The sequence below is a fragment of the Pelophylax lessonae genome (assembly GCF_965119305.1).
Source record: "Pelophylax lessonae genome assembly, chromosome: 3".
NCBI classification, from domain to species: Eukaryota; Metazoa; Chordata; class Amphibia; order Anura; family Ranidae; genus Pelophylax; species Pelophylax lessonae.
In genome coordinates this window covers 198739538-198761636 of record NC_138770.1, presented here as the reverse complement: position 1 = coordinate 198761636, position 22099 = coordinate 198739538, and the positions used below count along the sequence as shown (strand labels likewise).

The 22099-nt window shown below is 41.4% G+C and overlaps 1 protein-coding gene across 1 annotated transcript in view; it reads right to left on the bottom strand.

Annotated features, from left to right (window-relative positions):
- Nucleotides 1-22099, bottom strand: part of LOC309551030 (uncharacterized protein) — a 181951-nt gene that overhangs the window by 17999 nt on the left and 141853 nt on the right. The window contains exons 26-29 of the mRNA XM_082251472.1: nt 20092-20259; nt 17716-18067; nt 13875-14041; nt 11995-12106 (exon numbers count right to left, since the gene is read on the bottom strand). Of these exons, the coding sequence (XP_082107598.1) occupies nt 11995-12106; nt 13875-14041; nt 17716-18067; nt 20092-20259 (799 nt within the window). The remainder of the gene's footprint in view (nt 1-11994; nt 12107-13874; nt 14042-17715; nt 18068-20091; nt 20260-22099) is intronic.

Here is a 22099-nt window from a genome sequence, read left to right as displayed (position 1 = left end):
TACAAGGTGCAGGAGGCAGATTAGGCACATTCTGTCTCATACGTGGTTTAGGTATTTTACAAATATAAAGTTTAGACTCTATCAAATGGTGAATTCTTTCCCAATAGTTGTTATTGCCATCACATTCGGCAACAATAAAATACATATTAAGAATAAAGTGTGAACACTGCCATAGCATTCACATTATAATCATTTGTCATCGTAACATTTTGCATTGATATTTAGAAATGTTCTTATGTGGAAGGGTACGTATTGTAGTGTCTCAAACAGTTTTGCCTTACTTGGAAGCAAAGTTATGCCTCCCTTAACAGAAGTCACATGTTTCAATGTGTTGCTTGTTTCAAACGGTACTTTTATGCTGCACAATAATATATGGGTTTTTAGGCTGTATCTTGTGATCATAGGAAAATATCAACACAATTAGAAAATTGACATTGTGGGAGCGTCTGCTGGAATATCCAATACACTGTTACCCTCCTACTCCACAATCTTCAGACTCTTTGATTGGTCTTGTTATTTCTGCAAATGCCCCCCTCAAATGCCACAAAAGGTGTTGCAACTCTAGCCAGGGAGAACTTAATATTCCATCAACCACAGAGACAGTCACTTTGAGTGCCAGTAACTCTATCAGATTTGCTATATGCAAAAGTTATTGGACATTGTTTAACTCAGACAAGGCAAAACTATTTTAAATATTTTCAATTTTATTCCCATTCATTTTACTGCTGGTTTTTGTCTAGTTTTTTTTTCTTAAACACTTTATACTGTTGTTCCTTTTGCATTTATTTATTTATTTATTTATTTTGCATTTATTAAACAATATTTTAAAATCATTAAACTTTATTCTTAAATCTCTACAACAGAAAATAACAAATCCTTGTCGCTTAGAGTGCTACTGTATTTTAACATCTGTCATATCGCTGTCTATCAAAACACTGTGTATTACAGATGTTTCTTAGAAGTCAATTGTTATACAGATGCTGCGAACTGTGCGTTTCTGTTAAAATATGTGGTGATAGCTGTTGTGTGTATGTAAAGGGTTAACTGGCCCCAGTGATGATCGCTATCAGTCTGCTGGCCTTAGATTGCTGTCCCGCAAGCTGGAAAATATCTGTGCTGGGTGAGGCTGAGAGCACCATCATCACATACTGATTATAGCATTGGCATAGTGAGTCAACGTTCGCCACAAATACAGTAATTGGCAGCAGCTGGGATCTGACCTGGTGTTCCTTATGCCCCATACACACCTGCAGATTATCTGCAGACTTTTGTCTGCAGACTTACCAAAACCATATAATATGAGGTCAAACCTAAACACTTTCAATTTGTATGCAATCCGGCAGGCCCTTGCACTACATAGAAAAGGTAAGTCTGCAGACAAAAGTCTGCAGATAATCTGCAGGTGTGTATGGGGCATTACACTGGAGACTAATCCTTTGCCTTTTTAGGGGCTCACCTTCCAAAGTTCAGTCCCTCTTTAGGGCTGGTTTCACAACCATGCATTGTAATAACACATAGTAAATTGCATTTTGGTGATGTTTATTTTACATGGTACACCTTGTTGGTGTATGCCAGGTTGTAGGTAAAAACCTATTTAAATGTATGGCTGCCTTAACACAACACCAGTTAATGCACAAAATGTAGTAATGCACCCAGACAGTTGGCTAGGAGAATTGAGTGGTTTTAGAAGTTTTCTTTTAGGAGGAGTAAAAAAACAAAAATAGAACTATTTGAGGTGAAGATAAAACATTTTTTCTTGAGAAATAAAGGCCTGCAATGGTTCCATAACTATTTCGTGCAAAACAAACAACCATTGCACACTTATGCAATATTTATGTTAGTGGAATGAGGGTCTTGATCTGAAAATGTATCAGAAAATACAATAATGAACACCGCTCAAATAACTCATGCTGCATGACGAACCATCTTTCTGGTCTTTTCCCTGTTTCCAATCAGTGTTTACTTATTATCAGAAACGTATTTAGTTGTATGAGCCTGGTAAATGACAAAACATGCTATGCGCTGGGATTATGAAAATGTACATAACAATCTGATAAGAATAAAGCTATGTTTTTAACAACAGGTAAGTCTATTTTTACTCATAAATTTATTATGAGAAGGCCACAACTTTATTTACTAGGGAAAGAGAGTTTAAAATCAGGATTTGAGTACCATCTGCTTTTACAATAGTTTATTTGTACACCATATGTATATGATGTCACTGTGTGCCTCTGTTCTCCGCAAAAGGCACAAAATACCTATCATTTTGACAACCGATAGAATGTAACAGTTGACATGTATAAAAAAAAGCAAGTAGAAACATTTCAACATTTTCATTACCACTTCCTGCAAAATCACCTACTTGTACGTGATTTTGCTGAAGTGGTTGTACCGGGGTGATGCCTGCAGCTACTGGCATCCCCCCAGTACCTTTTTTTAGAGCTGACTGTCAGCATTCTAGTAATAACAACCAATGTGGCTAAGCAGCCGCTCAGCTGTCATTACATGGAGCGGGGGTAGATGTTCTCCCCCCCCTGCCACCTTCAACCCGGGTCTCCTGTCTGCTGGCTGGCCGGAGTCCCGAACAAAGCTGGATTCGGCTTTGATTGGGTCTCAGATGTAAAAACCCTGAATCTCTAGGGTCTCTGCTAAAAAATATATATTTATAATGTTTGGTGGTTCTAAGTAATTTTCTAGCAAAAAATACTGATTTTTACTTGTAAACAACAAGTTTCAGAAACAGGCCTGGTCTTGAAGTGGTTAGACAATTAATTGCAGTGTTGCTACCCTTTAAGTAGGGTTGGTTGTCAGTGCAGAGGACCCTGAGAAAGGAGGTATGAATATGAAAACAAAACGTCAAAATACATCTAAAGTTATTTTTGGATTGTTTTGGATGGAATAGGAAATGCTTAAAAGTGAAGTGTGGTAATCAAAAATAACAGACAATCATACTCACCTAGATGGCTGCAGCACTGTTCTCAGCTGCAGCTGTCCCCCGCTGCCTCTACACTGAGAACTAGGCGATCAAAGAGTGACAACTCAGTCACAACTCAAAATGTTAGATTTTCCTTCACTTTCTGTCCCAATGACAATAGTTACCAGCACAAATAGAAAGGGTGAGTTTCACACAGACAGTAGTAAAAACCTGACAGAGGTTCTAACCCTTCACTACTCTGTCTAAAATAAACAAACAAACTACATTATCTCAAACAAACAAACAAAATGTTGGCTTTAGATTTACTTTAAGTTTACATGAGTGAGGATTAGCATTTAGGTTGGGGGGGGGGGGCTTAAAGTGGTTAAAAAAGCATTTTTTTTTTTTTTTTTTTAACCCCCTAGCATTCTATGCAATAAGGTAAAAAATCTTCTGCGTGCAGCTCCCACCCCAGCCCTCCTAAATACTTATTTGAGCTTGATCTCAATCCAACGTTGTTCACAAGAGCAGCTTCTCTCTCTCTCTCTCTTTGGACAAAGAAGCAGCAGCAGCAGCAGAAGGCATTGGATCCTGCTGCTGTCAATCAGAGCCAGTGGAGAGAGAGCAGGGGGCAGGGCTGAGCCACGCTCTGTGTGTCAATGGACACACAGAGTCGGCTCGGGATTGAGCATGCACAAGTGCCCCTATAGCATGTGGCTTTCTTTGGGGGCATTTGGCAGGGGGGAGAAGGTAGAGTGCTGGCAGGGGACCTGAGAAGAGGCGGATCAGGACTGCTCTGTGCAAAACTATTTCACAGAGCAGATAATTATAACGTGTTTGTTATTTTAAAACAATAAACATTTTGCCTTTACAATCACTTTAAGGTAGGACATTGCTCTCTGCCCTATGAGCTCTGCACCAAAAAATACCAACATTCATCTCCCCAAAATGAAAGCTAATATATTAAATATTTCATGCTTATCAAGAATGAAGATAATTCTGATTCATCTGTTATCATGGGAGCAATTTGTTTTCTACAAACAGCAGACTTCCAGGCCAGTAATCCTGCTGAACGACTGTGTGAACATGCTATCTTTCCCTTCTGCCAAATCTAAAGTGGCTGATAACATAATTCATGAGGCTGGGTTTGGCTTGTGACCTCGAAATCAGCAGTTAAACATAAGCTGCAGGATAAAAGTGCAGTGCTCAGTCAGAATATTTGGCTGGAGCATGGGCTGTATTCTCTCATGGACATCTATTACAGAAAAAGAACATGATATTGGATTGTTTACTTGTATGTAGCACAAATTTTAAACATTTCAGATCAGTTAACCTAAGCTGACTTTAGGGTCTCCCCTCTATGTCCCCCATCTGGTGTATTCCACCAGGGTACACGCCTGGCTTGTATGGTGTGCAGTGGCTAAGATTTTTTTCTCCTTGTTCTGCAGATTTCAGATCAGTTAGTTAAGCCTTAACATGTGTTGAGTTAGAGACACTGTCACCAGACCACTCATTTCAACAACAATCTTCTGTTCATTTAACATACTTATAGGATTATATGTACATTTTATGCATGTTATTAACTGTACAAGCCTTGCTTGTGTAGGCATACAAATGGCCAGAGACTACTTCTGGGCACCACCATCTGGGATGTGATGTCAACATCCCCAGCAGACTTTGAGCAGTCACTTCATTGACACTCTATAGGAGGGGGTCTCTAAACTTTAAAAACAAAGGGACAGTATACTGCCCTTCAGATATTAGGGTGGCTGGACTGCGGCAAGTAGGAGTAGAAAATGCCCTGGCATTGGTGGAAGTAAACAATGCCTTAGGCTTGGTGGTCAATGGGAGTAAAACAATTATTGGTGAGGAATAGTGCCCCGTCTTTGGTGTCAGTTGAAGGATTAGTGCCTCAAGGGCCGGATGAAGGCGATCAAAGGGCTACATCCGGCCCGCGGGCCACAATTTGGAGACCCCTCCTCTATAGTATTACTCTTTTCTATTCCTCCAGCAGCTGCATAAAATGTTATGTGGGGATTTGAAGGGAGCTGGACCGGCACAGTAATTAGACTCTGTTAGAAGTGGAGAGGGCTATGACATGCTAGGAGGTAGAAGGGGGAGGGGACTGCGTCCAATTTTTCGAACAAATGCAAAGACACATTGCAAGTAAATACATTATTGTAATTGCATTTTTTAGGTTGGTAAAAGGGTCTCTTTAGCACTTGCACATTAACTTGCGTGGTAATATTGTAGCCGATTGATTTGAATAAGCTGGCAATGTTCCAGAACGCATAGAAAAACAGACCTGCAGAATGTTTTGCAACACAGCACACCATAATTAACAGTAGTGTAATTGGGTGCATTGGCAAGGTGTGTTGGGGTGGCAATAAGAATAAATAAATCATTACCAAGGGTTGTAGTAATGCATGGGGCAATATGCGCCCCAAGTAAGCCCCATCTGGCCTTAAACATTTCTACAGTACTAACACTTCTAAAAGAAAGTACCTGTGGAAGTTTTTAAATGAATCCTATTTCCCTAGATTTGGAATCAAGGCCAAAATAAAATAACACAAGCACTGTGCTGTAGAACATGCTTTAAGCAAACAGTATCTGTTTTTTTCTTTTGGGGGAACAAACGCTTTAGGCTCATTCTTCCATTGTTATGCCTCTTTACTGTCAAATGCTAGAACTGCATTGGGAAAATGATTGTCTGACATTTTACAACTGAATAACAGTGCATAGATTTAGCATTAGGAAGGTCATGCTTGAACTTGAAACCCCGTGTACATAGTTGCCAACATTTGAAAAAAATTTCCAGGGACACTTTGCAGCACAGCTATCAATTACTTACCACACCCACTTCCCCGAAGCTCCGCCCACTCTGCATAATTAATCTCCGCCTACTTATCAGATTATAAGGTCTACTTCATAAAGAGAGAATTACAGGAATTTGAAAAGGGAATTGAAAACTTGAGGCCAAAGTAGCAGAGTTGGAAATATTCTCCCATTCAGCTGCACTACTTCTGCCTAAAGTTTAAAATTCTCATCACAATTCCCTGCAATTCTAAAGTGTTAGCTTGTCGGAAGGTGCTCTGCCTCCCCCTGCTGGCGGATTTCGGAAAGTGCCCCATGCTGACACCCTGCCTCCGGTGACACGTTAAATTTGCAACAGGCGGGAAGAGTGAGCGGGCACCGAGAGAGAGACAACCTGCTGCCAGAACTACAACACATAGCTGGGGTGAGAGCGACACTGTGTGGAACAAAATTAAAAAAATTTTTTTTTTTTTTTTTTTTATGATTTACATTGTCCCTGATTAACAGGGACAATGTAAATTAAGCGGGACAGGCTCCTAGTTGCTGGGATTGTCCCGGGAAAAACGGGACAGTTGGCAGGTATGCGTGTAGAGCCTGGGCCCTAGAATCCAAAATGATTCACAGGGGCATGGGTCAATCTAAAGACACACAGCAGAACCTGGTGCCTGCACTTCAGCGTTGTTATTAATTCAGACATGCTTTAGACCAGGTAAGGTTCATGATAGCTTTTCTAAAACCTACCATCTCCTTATAGGCAGAAAGATCATTTTGAAAAGCCACAGAAACCTGAAAAATACAAGTCTGTTGGAAGCCTGTGAACCCTACTATTGGTCTAACAGTGCCATCTAGGCTAGAAATTTAAAGCTAAAACAGGCAGATATTTTTGCTTGTGAAAAAAAACATAGGCAGGTATAAAACCTCTAAATCATCATTCAGATTGGTAGAGAAATGGTCAGCACTGTAAGAATAGGACTTATGCAGTGCTGTGACATACAGCTAGCTGATTGAGGGATAGAGCTCACAGATAATCTCCTCTTTAACCTATTTGCTCCTTCACTATCCAATTACAGAATTGATCAAGCTGTATTGCTTTAGCTGAAATGAAGAAAATTAAGGGCTAACATGGCTTTGGTGTCTTGCAGGGTTGTCTGAATTTAAAAACGAGTTGAACAAAATGTACAGGTTCAACTGTGTATTTAGTTGTATGCTTTTATTTATGCTTTAAAGGTTTTAAAGAAGTCTACCGAGAGCTACTGCAAACCTACGGAAAAAAGCAAGAAGGTCCAGGCTGGTAGGTGGCAAACATGGCAGCAGTCCATACTCTAAAGAACTCGGTATGTACAAAAACGATATTTTGAGTCCAGGTGGAGTTGGCCATGCTTCTCTCTTAAATGTTTATATTATAGTCATGTTATAATTTAGCTAGGTCTTTATGGGCCGGTATATCCATAGAAATGAGGACATTGTATTTTTATAGTGTTTATAGTTTTTTCAGTTTGCAAAAAGTAACAAATCTAATTTTATCCAAAAAAGCAGGATATTTTAAATTGTTTATGGGAGCCCTTAAGTGAGACTGTAATGCAGGATAAAAAACGGTGGAACTTAGGGCAACTAATGCAAGAACCTTTTTTTGTTTTGTTTTGTAGTTATGTTCAGCCATTCTTATGATCCAGGTATTCATGCCGCATAGCATGTTGGGGACCTTACATACCTTTCTTTTCTCTAAGGCAGTTAAGCTTGGTCAGCAACCTTCCAGCTGTCTCTGACTGGACAATGAATGAGAAATTGATAAAGGCATTATTCTGCTTCCCCCCTATGTTCATGCTCTGACTAATTAAGTGTGTTGTACCTCCCTATCCAAACTTGAGAGCTAAAATTACAGGAATGTAATGAGGACAGATAGAGGTACTTATGGCAGTTATATTTAAAACTATTGTATGTATGGTGATTTTTAGAAGCATATAACCATGCTAAAACCAGGTGTAAACCCTAACAATTACCTTGTATTATTTACTCCCTTGTGGTCTCTAAAAGTGACACTAAAGGATAAAATGTTATTTTATTTATACTTACCTGCTCTGTGCAATGGTTTTGCACAGAGTAGCCCCGATCCTCCTCTTCTCAGGTCCCTTGCTGGTGCTCCTGGCTCTTTCTCCCTGCTGAGTGGCCCCTAGCAAGCTGCTTTCTATGGGGGCACTCGTGCATGCTCGCACCCAAGCTCTACCCTGTGTGTCCGTAAGACACAAAGAGCATGGCTCGGCCTTGCCCCCTGTTCCCTCTTTACTGGCTGTCTCTGAGCCAATGGCTCCCAATTCTGTCTCTGAGCCAATGAGGAGGGAGAGAATTGGAAGAGCAGCTGCTCTTGTAAACGTCGCTGGATCAAGATTAGGCTCAGGAAAGTATTGGGGGCTGGGGGGAAGCTGAATGCAGAAGGTAAAAAAACTTCAGCTTTTAGAATCACTTTAAATATACCATTGAAAGCATTTTGTTATCTCTCTTTTGTAAGTGGAAAAAAAAACCTGTCAATCATGACAGAAATCTTGTCAGCTGATAACTTCCTGTCCTCTTTGCTGACTGTTATCAGTTAGGATTGTTCCCAGCCCTCTTTGTTGACTACAAAAGACCCCCATCCAATGTTATGGAGCTGAGAGGAATGGAAGTGTTCAGTAGTCTTAACATACTTTCTGCTGCTCCTCCATAGATACAGGACAGTAAGTGAGCGTTTTCAACCTAGGACAATAGATGTGCTACCGGTGGGATCACCAGATACGTTTGCTGAGCTGTTGTTAAAGCGGAGTTCCAGCCTGGGGGGACAAAAATTAAAAGTAAGTAGCTACAAATACTGTAGCTGCTGACTTTATATATTAGGACACTTACCTGTCCAGGGAGCCTGCGATGTCGGCACCCGAAGCCGACCCGTCCATCCGATCCGGGTGCAGGCGCCGGCATCTTTACTAAGGGAAACAGGAAGTGAAGCCTTTCAGCTTAACAGCCTGTTTCCTACTGTGCATGCGCATGTTGCGCTGTACTTTCTGAATAGTCCCGCTGTCTTCTAGAACCTGTGTGTGGCTCCCAGAAGGCAGCGGGGGGAGGAGGGGCCGCAAATGCGGTACGTCGCTGTGGTCGCTGCAGTGGCTCCCTACTAAGGGAAACAGGAAGTGAAGCCTTTAGGCTTCACAGCCTGTTTCCTACTGTGCATATGCAAGTTGTGCTGTACTTTCTAAATAGTTCCGCTGTCTTCTAGAACCTGTGTGTGACTCCCAGAAGGCAGCAGGGGGAGGAGGGGCTGCAAATGAGGTACGTCGCTGCAGTGCCTTTACATTGAAGTGGGTATCTGTTGCTGACAGGTATCCGCTACCCCCTCCCCCCCTAGAAAGGTGCCAAATGTGGCATCAGAGGGGGAAGGAAGCAGTAAAGCGGAGCTTTCACTTTTGGGTGGAACTCCGCTTTAAATACATTGCATTGTTCTGAGGACTACAGCTATAATATGGACCAAAGAGCACATAACTTATACTTGCCCAAATTACCCTTTTAGTCTATTTGAACACATAACAAAACAGAAAGGGCCCATGACATAACGATGCAATCACAATTTTTTTTGTTCCCGTAATTTACAGAAAAACAGGTGGGGTGTTGCATGCAGACACCAAGTTGTTGTTACCCTTGTGTGAGCATGACATGTAAAAACCTTTCATCGTGTCTTTCACTTTACATAGTTTATTTGAGAGGTTGGATTCTAAAGAACAAAAAGTGCCGTTCCACATTTATGTCATAATCCTAGCCTTTATGTTAGAGCCTGTGAAGATTCTCCAGCGGAGAATAGGATCAAGTCCTTCCCTTCACATCTCCTTGTTAAGGTTGTAGGGTCACACCCTTTTAAAACATAGCCCAAGGCTGCAAAGTTTTCATTGCTGAGAGGTGTACATAACATAAACTGAAGGATAGAAAATATGTCATCAAATACTTTTAAAGGTTAACAGACTGATTAAACTCGACATACCTTTGACTGTATAATATTTTTGTGTTTTTTCAAAAGAAGAAATTAGGCGTAAAATGATTCTTTGTAATGTCTGCATTTCACCTCAACAAAGCTCTGCTGGTGGACTTCTTTGACAGGTGGTGATTAGAATAACCTGCTGTGGGAGCTCATGTTTCCTTTGTAGCTTAGTGTATAAATAATGTAGCATATATAAATAACTGATTGCAGATGATTTGCATCCTACTAGAAAATGATCCTAATCTAATAACTGCATACATAGCATTATTGATGGAGAAGATCTGAAGTCGTGCTGCCATTTGGGTGGTTACAATAAGAAAAAATCAGATAGTTAATACATATGAAGAGAGATCTACTCATCCCCTCTAATACCAATAATCTATTTTTCATTTTGCTTCATGTGTAGCAAATGGATTACTCCTTTCTACAAGGGTAAAGAGAAAAGATATTTTATCTTTATCTAAAAACAGATAAAAGAAGACATTTCTAACTTGCCTGCGTATGAGGTCACACAGTTCTGTTATACAAAGTACTTGATATTTCATTATCATTTCACATATTCATATAACACTGGCATACTACAGAATACACTAAACCATTTGAATCGGTCCCTTCCCTACAGTAACTTGCTATCTAATGTCATGTAGACACCCCCAATGCACTAAGAAGATGGAAGCAAGTTACACATATATTCAAGGGCAGAGAGAGTAGGCCTTCACGCACAGCCACTGCACATATGTGTCCACTACATGCTTGACAGCTCTTGATAATGGTTTGTGATTAGGAATCAACTGAATTGGTTCCCTTTCACGTGACTGGTGTAAGAGCCAACCATAGCGATCACGTGATTGGGAAGCCACTTCGCTTCAAGGCATAAAAGCCCAACTAAAGGGTCGCCAGGAGGTGGAGGGAAGGGGTTAACATTGTGTTGTTCATAGGGGGAAACTAAGTATCAAGAGGAAACTTAATATATGGAAGAATCCAATGAAAGCACTGAATGGCTAACGTGTTCGCATCTTGATACTGTACCGCCCCCATCCCTTAACCACTTTACCTCTGCTCACATTGCTGCTACTGCAGCAATGTGGCTCGTTCCCGTCCAGCGATGTAGACCTACGTCGCTGGACTCCTCCCCCTGTAGGCGGTGCTCCCGCGCCGCCGGAGGCGCGCTCCCGGTGTTTTCAGTCACAGTGGGAGTCGGGCCAGGGGAGGAGCAACGGCGATCGCCGCCGCTCTTCCCCGATCGTCGGGGAATCGAGTGAGGAGATCCGCCCGCCTGTGTAAACAGAGCGGGCGGATCTCCTAAGTGACAGGGAGTGACAGATCGGAGTGTTCAGCTTAGCTGAACATCCGATCTGTCCTTCTGTCACATAGTCACCTCCCCCCCCCACACGTCAGTAAGCACCAGGCATACATTAACCCCTCCCTCTCCAATAAAATTAACCCCTTCCCTGCCAGTGTCATTTTTGCAGTAACAGTGCATATTTATAGCACTGATTACTGCACTAATGTCACTGGTACCCCCCAAAAGTGTCAAAAATGTCAGTCAAGGGTCCGATCTGTCCGCCGCAATGTCGCAGTCTCGCAAAAAAAATCGCAGATCGCCGCCATTACTCGTTAAAAAAAAAAACACCAAAAATGACAGAAATCTTTCCCGTAGTTAGTAAACGCAATAACTTTTGCGCAAACCAATCAAAATACGCTTATCGTGATTTTTTTTACCAAACATAGGTAGCAGAAAACAAATTGGCCAAAAATTTTTAAAAAATTTGATTTTTACATTTTTTTTGGGGGGGAATTTCATATAAAAAATTTTTAAAAATGTTGTTATTTTTTCAAAATAAACGCTCTTTTTTTGTTTATAGCGCAAAAAGTAAAAAGCTCACAGGTGATCAAATACCACCAAAAAAAAGCTCTGTTTGTGGGGAAAAAAGGACGTCAATTTTGTTTGGGTACGGCGTCGCACGACCGCGCAATTGTCAGTTAAAGTCGCACAGCGCCAAATCGCAAAAAGTGGCCTGGACGTAAGACAGCAAAATCCTCCGGTGGTAAAGGGGTTATTTAATAACACCTAGGCCAATATATAACAGAGGTGATGTTTATAGTGGCTGCACTACCAGCATATATTGGAGTAATTTTTTTTACATATTCACAGGCAAATTACAAATAAAAAGTGTGAAATTCTAGCACAGCAAATGTATGGCTGCACCCGGCAGGCATAATAGCTTGTCCAGCAATGCGGCCATTGTTCAGTAAAATATATACATACCTTCTTGGAGCTCTGTGACCTGTCTCTGGAGTTTCTGCAGCTGGCTCTGCAATCTTTCACACTGATCTGTGCGATCATCCAGCTGTCTATGTAGAGACATCCCGGTGTCATCCTGTTAGAAAAAGTACAAGCATTAACAGAATGCATTTTAATATTCAATGGTGGAAGGAAAATAAATATTTCTTTGACATTAGCAACAAGTTTACCAATGACTCCATCTGTCTCCTAATTATCAACCCAAAGAGTGACAGCAGGCGTTGTCCTAGCTTGGTGAGAATAAATTGCCATAGATAAGCACTTAGGATAGCCATTCATTAACACTGACTACAGTATAAAAAAGCCAAAGACAAAACCCAGGTAAATATAAAAAAAAAAAAAAAAAACATACATTTATTTCAGTCAAGCATTTATTTAAAAGCAGCGTCCTGTATTTTAAAATATTGTTAATATAATTGGCTATCTTTATATTATCTCCCCCACAATATCCTGTACAGCAGTTATCAGAGTAGAAAGATCTATAATGTGAGCTATTCTGCTTCTATTGCATCCCATCTATTCCTGTGCATTCAGTCTAAGATGTGTCTATGCAGCTTAGGACAACGAAAGTGTGTTTTATCAGCAGACAGATGACAAGACAAGGCTGCAACAATAAATGCAGAATCAAATTGGCAACTTGTTTAAATCAACCACATGTATTATACCTGTTCATCTAAAGCAGAATTAAACCCTTCAATTTTACGTTTTCAAAAAACAGTTACATTCCTGGCATTCTGGGGTTGCAAACTGTCACATTGGTTGTGCTCTCAACGAAACTGTCAAACCATCAAATGACTTGGTGTCATAACTGATCACATGTGCAGCACCATGGCAGTTATAGATCAAACAGAGCCTAAAGCTGGCCATAGACAGAGCAATCTTCTTTCCTGCAAAAGAAAATTGCTTCATTCCCCCATCAACATGGTCAGTGTCGATGAAGAAATCCCTCCCGTAGAGCCATTGTGTTCTCAGCATCCCCGCCAGGAGAACACAATGATTATTGCTGGTGGTTACAACTGCCACTAGCAATTTAAGCCAGTCCCTTCCCTACGGTAGCTTGCTATATAAAATCCAGCAGGCTGGTTCTACCCAAGTTAATTGATTATTCAACTTGGGTACATTCAAACTGCCCATACATGGTTCGAATCTCAGCCGATTCCTGCTGAACCGGCAGGAATTCTAACTGTCTATTGTCATGTTAAGGCTCCATTCACATTTGGCTTTTTTTGGGATCTTGGGCAAAATCGCTGCAATTCTGCCTCTGAACTCAAATCATCCTACAATCACAAAACGTATGTTCGGGTGTTATTTTATTTTCAATGGCACCCAAACGTGGTGTGGTTTTCTGTGGTTTATGGCATGGTAAATGGAACGGCAAATTGCGGCAAACTGCAATGCATGAAGCTCGTCATCCAGAAGAAGCTGCTGCTTCTTTTTGGGTGACAAGCTTTGTTCGTTGCCGCAATTGCTGCAAGATAGTCGTGGCAAAACCACACTGCGTTTAAGGTGTTGTTGAAAATGAATGGCACCCGAACATACATTTTGCAATTGTAGTGCAAATTGAGATAGTGATTACAGCAATTCTGCCTGAGATCCCAGAATGCCAAATGTGAATGGATCCTAAAAGATGATAGCTTCCTTGGCTGAAAAGGATAGGCGGGTTTAGTTCCACTTTAACTCCTTGGCATCTTTAAAAAACAAATTTTGAACCTGATCTAAATTCTGGTTGCTATTATAGCAAAACTTAAGTATCATTCTTTTTCTTTCCATTAATGACCCCAATTAATCCTCCTAAAACCAGTCACATCCTGTAAGTCACAGTATCATACTGTCTAGTTGCTTACCCTCTCCTTCTGAGTGTCCCTTAGTTCCTGCATAAGATCCTTTAGCGCTGCTTTCACAGTTTCAGGTTCAAGCTCGGGGTATGGAGAGCGGCTGCGATCTGGGGAGCCACTGCGGGAGCCTGGTGTTCTCCTTCCTTCCAGAAATGTACTAGCTGACCCAGCAAATCCTGTATATGTAAATTTTATAGCATTAAATTGTGATAAGAAGAGCAATAAACAAAGCTGGACATATGCTGATCAAATTTCAGCCAGTAAGTATGTGACTGTCCCTACTCAACGGAAGTTGATTGTTTGATCGACTTCCGTCAAAGAGACATGCTGGAAAACCTTTGTCTATCAGTGGCTGCAGCAGGCCCCACTGTCAGAATACAATATCCGGTCGAGGTGATTCCTCCATCCACCTCCTTTTTGTGGATGGAGAAATCTATTATGGAGCTTTTCCACTGCATGGTACGGATCGGTTTGGCTCGGTTTGGTGCTTTTCCACTGCATGGTACCGCATGGTACGGGTTAGAACGGTTCGGTACAGTTTGGTACAGCGGCGCTTTTCCACTACATGGTACGGCGTCGGTACGGCTTGCTTAAACAGTACCACCTCGGTTGGGGTTCCAAGGAGGCCGTACCGAGACCATATCCCACAATCCTTTGCATGCAGCATTGATTGTTTGTCACTACTAGCCACTGATTGGTCAGAGAATCGTTGTAATCCCACCCACTTACTACTAAGTACTACAACAGTGGAAAAGCAAACCGAGCCGAGTAGAGCCTATACAGTGCTGAAAGGTGCCGGCTCGTACCACGCAGTGGAAAAGCAAACTGAGCTGAGCTGGGCCAAGCAGTGCTGAGTGGAGTCGAGCCGTTACTTGCAGTGGAAAAGTGCCATTATTTTTCTGTTCACCTGGCTGAACAAAAAAGAAAATGAGCTGACTATGGCCACAGGTTCGTGCCTTGGGTCCAGTTCATGTCTGTTCACCAGCTCAGGTGCGATTCAGGTCCAAATGTTTGCCTGAATTTGCACCTGAACTGGACCCAAACACACACCAGACCCTTTTTCAGTCTGGACCGTGGCTGAAAGCTGGTTACACTTGCATGTCATGCGAATTGGATGCGGGGAAAAGCACATCCAATTTGCATATTTGTGAACCCAGCCTATTTTTTATTTTTTGGGGTGTGGGGGAGGGGACCTGATTTTGACATGTACCCACTCCCCCACTTCTAGTCGGATCGCCCCGGCCAAGTTCCGCCTTCCCTCCTTCCCCCACAGTCTTCTAGGACACATCACAGGGATTATTCACAAAGCGCAGTGCAGCAGCAGGAAGCCGGCTGTGAAGCCATAAATCTTCATTGCCAGTTTCCCTTAGTCAAGATGCCGACGCCTGGATCCGAAGCCGATTGAAGAGTCAGCTGAGGTGAGGACAGTGCTGGATCTAGGGGCAGGTAAGTTTCCTTATATTAAATTACAGTATTTGTAGCTGCTGACATTTAGCTTTTTTTTTTTGGGAAGACTGGAGCTCCTCTTTTAGAGGTCTAGTTATAATAGTAGGTACCTCAGTTCATTTATTTTTTCGGACTATATCAGCTACTTTGGGCAGTTTATCATTTTTTCAATAGTTTTACCATGACTCAACTAAAGTAACAATCCCTAAGTAGAATCTTTTTTTTTTAATTTTTGCTTTCAACAAGGTGGGCCAAAAAAGGTATACATTACTGATCGGATTATAGCATTTTAAAGTAAGTATGCATTACCAATCAGATCATGGTATTTTTCCTTTTTTATTTATTTATTCTTTTTTTTACTTCAAAAGTATTGAGAACAATATGGCTAGACATAGATATACAGCACTAATCTGGTTTTATTTAATTCTTAAAGTGTTATTAAAGCTTTGTTTTTAAATTAAAATACTAAACATGTATATACTTACCTGCTCTGTTCAATGCTTTTGCACAGAGAAGCCCTGATCCTCTTCTTCTGTGGTCCCCTGCTAGTGCTCCAGGCCCCGCCTCTTAGGCAGGTTCCCCCACAGAAAGCAGCTTTCCATAGGGGCACCCATGAGTGCTCGCTCCCGAGCCACCCTGTCTGTGTCTATTGACACAGAGTGAGTGACTCTGCCCCACCCCCCACTACTGAGTCACAGCATTTGAGCCAATGGCTCGAGTTGCTATCAATCTTCTCAATGAGGGGAGAGACAGCAGCGAGAGCTACTGCTCTTGTGCACATAACTGGATTGGATCGAGCTCAGGTAAGAGAAAGAGGGGGGCTGAAGGGAGCTGCAGCACAGAAGAGTTTTCACCTTAATGCATAGAATGCTAATTATTAATGTGAACAACCTTTAGGACTTTAGAATCACTTTAAGTGCAACATCCCTAGAACCTGTCCCTGACACTGTCACACAGTTTAGTCTCTTAGGTGGTCACTTAGGTGTTGCAACAGTCCTGCATTCTGTCCCCAACAATGTTAATAAATGCTTGTAAGATGAATTCCTTCAATTCATCCACTGTGTGGTGCTTCTCTAAGATCTAATCCTGTACCTTACCCCAAAAATTTTATAGGTGTCAGGACAGGTGAATGTAGTGGCCAGTCTATAGTGCTATGTCAGCCTATTCAACTCTGTGGGAAGGTGTTGTCAAGGTGACTCCCTGCACTACACTAGATATATTTGTGTGCACAAATGTGTGAAGTGCCCCTAATAAACAGAGGTCCTCCACAGCCCGCATGCTGACACTGTGCAGGGAGCAATACAGTTAGCTATAGCAGCTCATTATCACTTCTTCACCTCTCTTCCAAGCTATCAGGCAATGATCACTGGAGGAGAGGGAAGTACAGGCAGCAGAGTAGCACAGTGCTGCCCGTTGCCTGCTCCCTCCAGTGAGTACCTATCAGGACACTCATCAAAGGGAAACTCCTGCCCACCTCCTCCACTCTGCTTAGCTAAGCAGAGTGAAGAAGGCAGCTTCTCCCAGCTCAGTCTCACTCTGGTAAGTGACTGTACAGTACTGTATCATAGGGAGTCAGCCCTATGTGTAAGTCTGCACCTGGCCAGACCTAGCGGACGTTTGAGGCTAATATCTGTGCTACAATGTAGAACCAATGTGTGTTTATAGGGCACAGAAAATGCAATATTCCTGTGACAACTCTCAATTAGTGATTTTCCAGGTTCTGGTGCAGATGTCTCAAATCCTCTTCAACATAGGTGCACTATTTTATTTATTTGACACATATCATCACATGAGAATATTGGAAAAACAATAGTTTATGGGCCCACTGTTTCTATAGCTGCATGATTGCTAAATGCAGTAGAACTTCAAACGCTCCCATTGTTGAATCTTAAATTTAAACGATACCTAATCTCTAAAAATGTTATGTATTGCAATCTACAAATTCTTATTCAGTAATGCAAGTACAGAAAATTATCTGTTGAACCAGTTAGAAATCTTGTGTCTTTTAACATTCTGTTGAGTGAACTGAAATCTCATACAATGTAATCAGTTTACCAAGCTATCTTCTATGAACTACAAATCAATGTAGTTCTATGTAACTTTAATGAGGAGGGGAAGGTGTTTTCAGTCCAAAGCAGGAGAGCAGCCTATGGTGACAATGCTGCTCCTTCATAGTGCAATGAGTGAGTGTTGTCAACCTAGGACAGGAAATCCATTATTGGAAGAATCACTAGGTAAGAAAAATGTAAAAAGACTGACAAATGAAACTAATACAGTCAGCATAGGTTTTTCTTTTACTTGGTTATAACACTTTGTTAAGGTAAATTTTTGTATTTGCTGTTTCACTTACAAAGCAAGATGACGTCATTTTAAATCAACTTTAAAGCCCATTGGAATATCTCACCTTTACTGGGAGAGCCAGCTCTAAGAGGTGAGGGACTGCGACCCCTGATGCCCAGAGTGTTCCTGAATGCTGAATAAAGGCTGTTTAATTGGTTTTCTGCATCTCTGCGTGCTGTCTGGATCCTGCTCAGTTCAGATTCTAGAGCTCGCACTCGAGTTTCACATGCTCCAAGCTTAAGCTTGAGATCCGCAGCCTCACTTGTAATGCGCTGCAGCTGTTCCTGCAGTGTCTTGCATCCTTCCTGCAGCCTTTGCTCTCCTGCTCGGCTCTCGCTGAGTCTCTGCTCAAGTTCTTTTTCACGCTGGCGGGAAGAAGTTTCTAAAGCTGAGAGCCGATGTTGCAGAGCCAATATCTAAGGAATTCAGAGAGTATAGAAATTAGCGACACTTGCCTGGTAGACTCCTTAAGAAACTTTCTCTTAATATCATCTGGCTGCAGTAAGTCTGCAGGCTTTCATCATCCTGACTTCTTCTCCTTGTTATACACATGTACTTTTGGAGAATCTTTGCCACACATCATCAGCCTCATTAGATAATGCTTACTGTATAGTATCAGAAACCATGACACAGCCAGAAAAGGACACTTTTTAACTGATTTTCTGATTGTGTTGAAAAACAACTGAACTGTACAATACTGCACAACTGGGGACTACTCTACCACCATTACCTTTAAAAAAGTGTCAATCATTTGAGCTTTTGTAAATCATTACTAAACATATAAAGGTTAGGCCTTCCAGATATGACCATACACTCCAATGTATGGCCCAACCAGATGTAACCTATAATTTACTTATTCTGAACTTCCATACACTATATTACCAAAAGTATTGGGATGCCTGCTTTTACACGCACATGAACTTTAATGGCATTCCAGTCTTAGTCCATAGGGTTCAATATTGAGTTGGCCCACTTAACAGCTAAAACAGCTTTAACTCTTCTGGGGAGGCTGTTCACAAGGTTTAGGAGTGTGTCTATGGGAATGTTTGACAATTCTTCCAGAAGCACATTTGTGAGGTCAGGCACTGATGTTGGAGAAAAGGCCTGGCTCGCAGTCTCTGCTCTAACTCACCCCAAAGGTGTTCTATTGGGTTGAGGTCAGGACTCTGTGCAGGCCAGTCAAGTTCATCCACCCGAAACAAACTCATCCATGTCTCTATGGACCTTGCTTCATGCACCAGTCTAAATCATTTGGTGTGGGGTTGTTTTTCAGGGGTTGGGCTTGGCCCCTTAGTTCCAGTATAGGGAACTCTTAAGGCGTCAGCATACCAAGACATTTTGGACAATTTCACGCTTCCAACTTTGTAGGAACAGTTTGGGGATGGCCCTTCCTGGTCCAACCTTACTGCGCACCAGTGCACAAAGCAAGGTAGCAAGCAATTAAGCTGCAAGTTTGAAAATGACTTTCCAAGCTATTGCTAGACTTGCCAGGCTTTACAAGTTTGTTGCACAATTGCAGCAAGTCCGCACTGCATGACTCCAGATCAACTTTCTTTTCATTCTGCAAGTTCTGGTTCAGTTATGTTGTGCAATTGTTATCTCACCACAGGGTCACTGTGGCTGAATTTTAGCAAATTATCCTTGCTATCTGGGAAGGTAACTGCAGCAAGAAGAGGTAGTTCTGAAACTCTGTCAGAGGCCTGACCAGCCTAAATCTCACTTGTGTCAATGTCATCTATTTACTAAATTGCCCAAAAGAGTGGATACCTAAAGCATACCCGATATTGTGACAGCAATGGATACAAACTGGGATTTCTATGTGGCACACTGGCATACCAGCCAATAACATTGGGCCACTGGGTAGAATGGCAATGGACTGTGTTTAAAATGTTTAGTCTATTCTCACTTGTATTATTTAGTCTACCTTGTTATTTAGACAGGAAACCTTTTTTTCCAGAACTGTAATTAAGGCTATGATTACCGCAATGTAAGATTAACTGCGTAAGTGTGGGCTACTTTAAGTTTTACCCTGTATATCAATAATGTCATTTTATATAAGATCATTTAGGAGTGTCAACTTTTGCTACAATATTTTTCTATAACTGCCTTGAGAAGTCTTTACCACTGTTGTGTACTAGTTGGACGATTCATCCCTAAATGGTGTGGGTAAACTGCACTGAAAGCTTTGAGAGCAGAATGATGACCTCATGCTTCCTAACTACCTATCATTTGGCTCACCTTTTAAAAATTATAAACACTATATTATCTCCAGAACAGCAGCAGGAAGGATCCTGAAATCGTTTTTTTCTAAAATCACCGAAACATATATAGGCATGAAAAAATTCTTATAAACAGATTTTTTATTAATTTTTTTTTTTAATCAGAAATATATTATTACTGTGTAGTACTGTATGTGATGGTACTTTAGAATGTCACACACCTCTCTACGAGCAGCCTCTCTCTCTGCCTCGCTTTCTGTAATGCGTTGTCTCAGCTCCAGGGACTCTCTACGGCTCTGCTGCTCTTTCTGCTCTTCCTGCTGGATCCGTGCCTGTAGTTCAGCCACCTCTTGTTCCCTCTGGCTGCTTTCTCCACCCAGCGTTTTCACCTGTGTGCATGGGGATAAAGTAAATCTTCAAGCACCCAATTTGTCCAGGCATGATATACAGTAAACAGATCACCTTTAATTTCTAAGGTCTATTTACACCTATATTTTTAAATATATGTGGTAGAGTAACACACTTAATGCACAGATAAAGTAATGTAATATGTAAGAACACAGTGCCCTAACCTAGCCTGTACAATGAAGGATCAATAGCACACTGACAAGCTCAAGATTGGCAAAGCGATATAGCGTGTTACCTGATACTGCTGACTCTCCCTCCAATCAGAATATTGCTATGTAGCAAGGTTGCCAAAAATTTACTGACAGTTTGCAAAAATCAATGAATGATACAATTGTCTGCAAATAACAGGGGCTGATAATTTGTCATGCTGTGTTGACTTTTGCAAGTGTAAACCAGGTAAAGTGTTTCCATATCACGGTATACTGTTTAAATGTCGATTGTCTTAGTTTTTAATAGGAATTCTGTCATTTTTCAAGTTGTCAGTAAAAAAATGTGCTCCGTCAGGAAATCTTCCATGTTTTGTCAGTAAAAAATGCAGCTGGAGGATGCCAACCCTGCCGTGTAGTGGATTATAGGAATCTGATAAAAACACTTTACACAAGCTGTATCTAAAAACACACAAAAATTTTAAACAAATATATTGCTTTAAGGGTATTTTTTCTATTTGGTTGGAGTTTAGCATAAACAAAACAGCTTTTGAAGATATTTAACCAGTTGCCGACCGCTTCCGTTATATTTACGGCGGGAAGCTGGCTCCTACAGGTAGAACGATGTAGATATACGTCGCTCGCCTGAAGGCCGCTAGGGGGCAAGTGCGCGCCACTGGCGGCGCGCTCCTGCTCCCGATCGTCAGCGGGGGAAGCCGATGCGGGTGTCAGGCGGCTCAGATTGCCGCCTGACACCCACAATCTCTCCACGCTGAGAGAGAAGGACGGTCAGCTGATGTAATCACAGCCGACCCTCCTTCTCCCTGAAATGATCACAGAGATCATGTGATCCTGCTATGTAGGATCGCATGTCTCTGTGATGATTTCACAAGCTCAACCCCCATACAGTTAGAATCACTCCCCTAGGGTTATATTTAACCCCTTGATCATCTATACTGTTAACCCCTTCCGTGCCAGTGTCATTATTACAGTAACAGTGCATATGTTTAGCACTGATTACTGTAGTAATGTCACTGGTACCCCAAAAAGTGTCAAAAATGTCCGTTAGGGGTCGGATCTGTCAGCCGCAATGTCGCAGTCCCGCAAAAAATCGCAGATCGCCGCCATTACTAGTAAAAAAAAAAAATGACATAAATCTTTCCCGTAGTTAGACGCGATAACCTTTGTGCAAACCAATCAAAATACGCTTATTGCAATTTTTTTTTACCAAAAATATGTAGCAGAAAACAAATTGGCCTAGAATGTTAAAAAATTTTGATTTTTACATTTTTTTTCTTTTGAGAATGTCATTTAGCAGAATGTGAAATATATTGTTTTTTTTTTCAAAATTGTCGCTATTTTTTTGTTTATATCGCAAAAAATTAAAATCACACAGGTGATTAAATACCACCAAAAGAAAGCTCTATTTGTGGAAAAAAAAGGACGTACATTTTGTTTGGGTACAGTGTTGCACGACCGCGCAATTGTCTGTTAAATTAACGCAGTGCCGAATTGCAAAATAGGGCCTGGTTATTAAGGGGGCAAATCCTTCCAGTCCAGAAGTGGTTAAAATCATATTTTAGACATATTTTAAATGTAATTTATTTTGTGTGCTTTCTGAAGCTGTAAAACACTGGTATAAAGCATGCAGTGACTGGCAGGTCTATTGGTATGT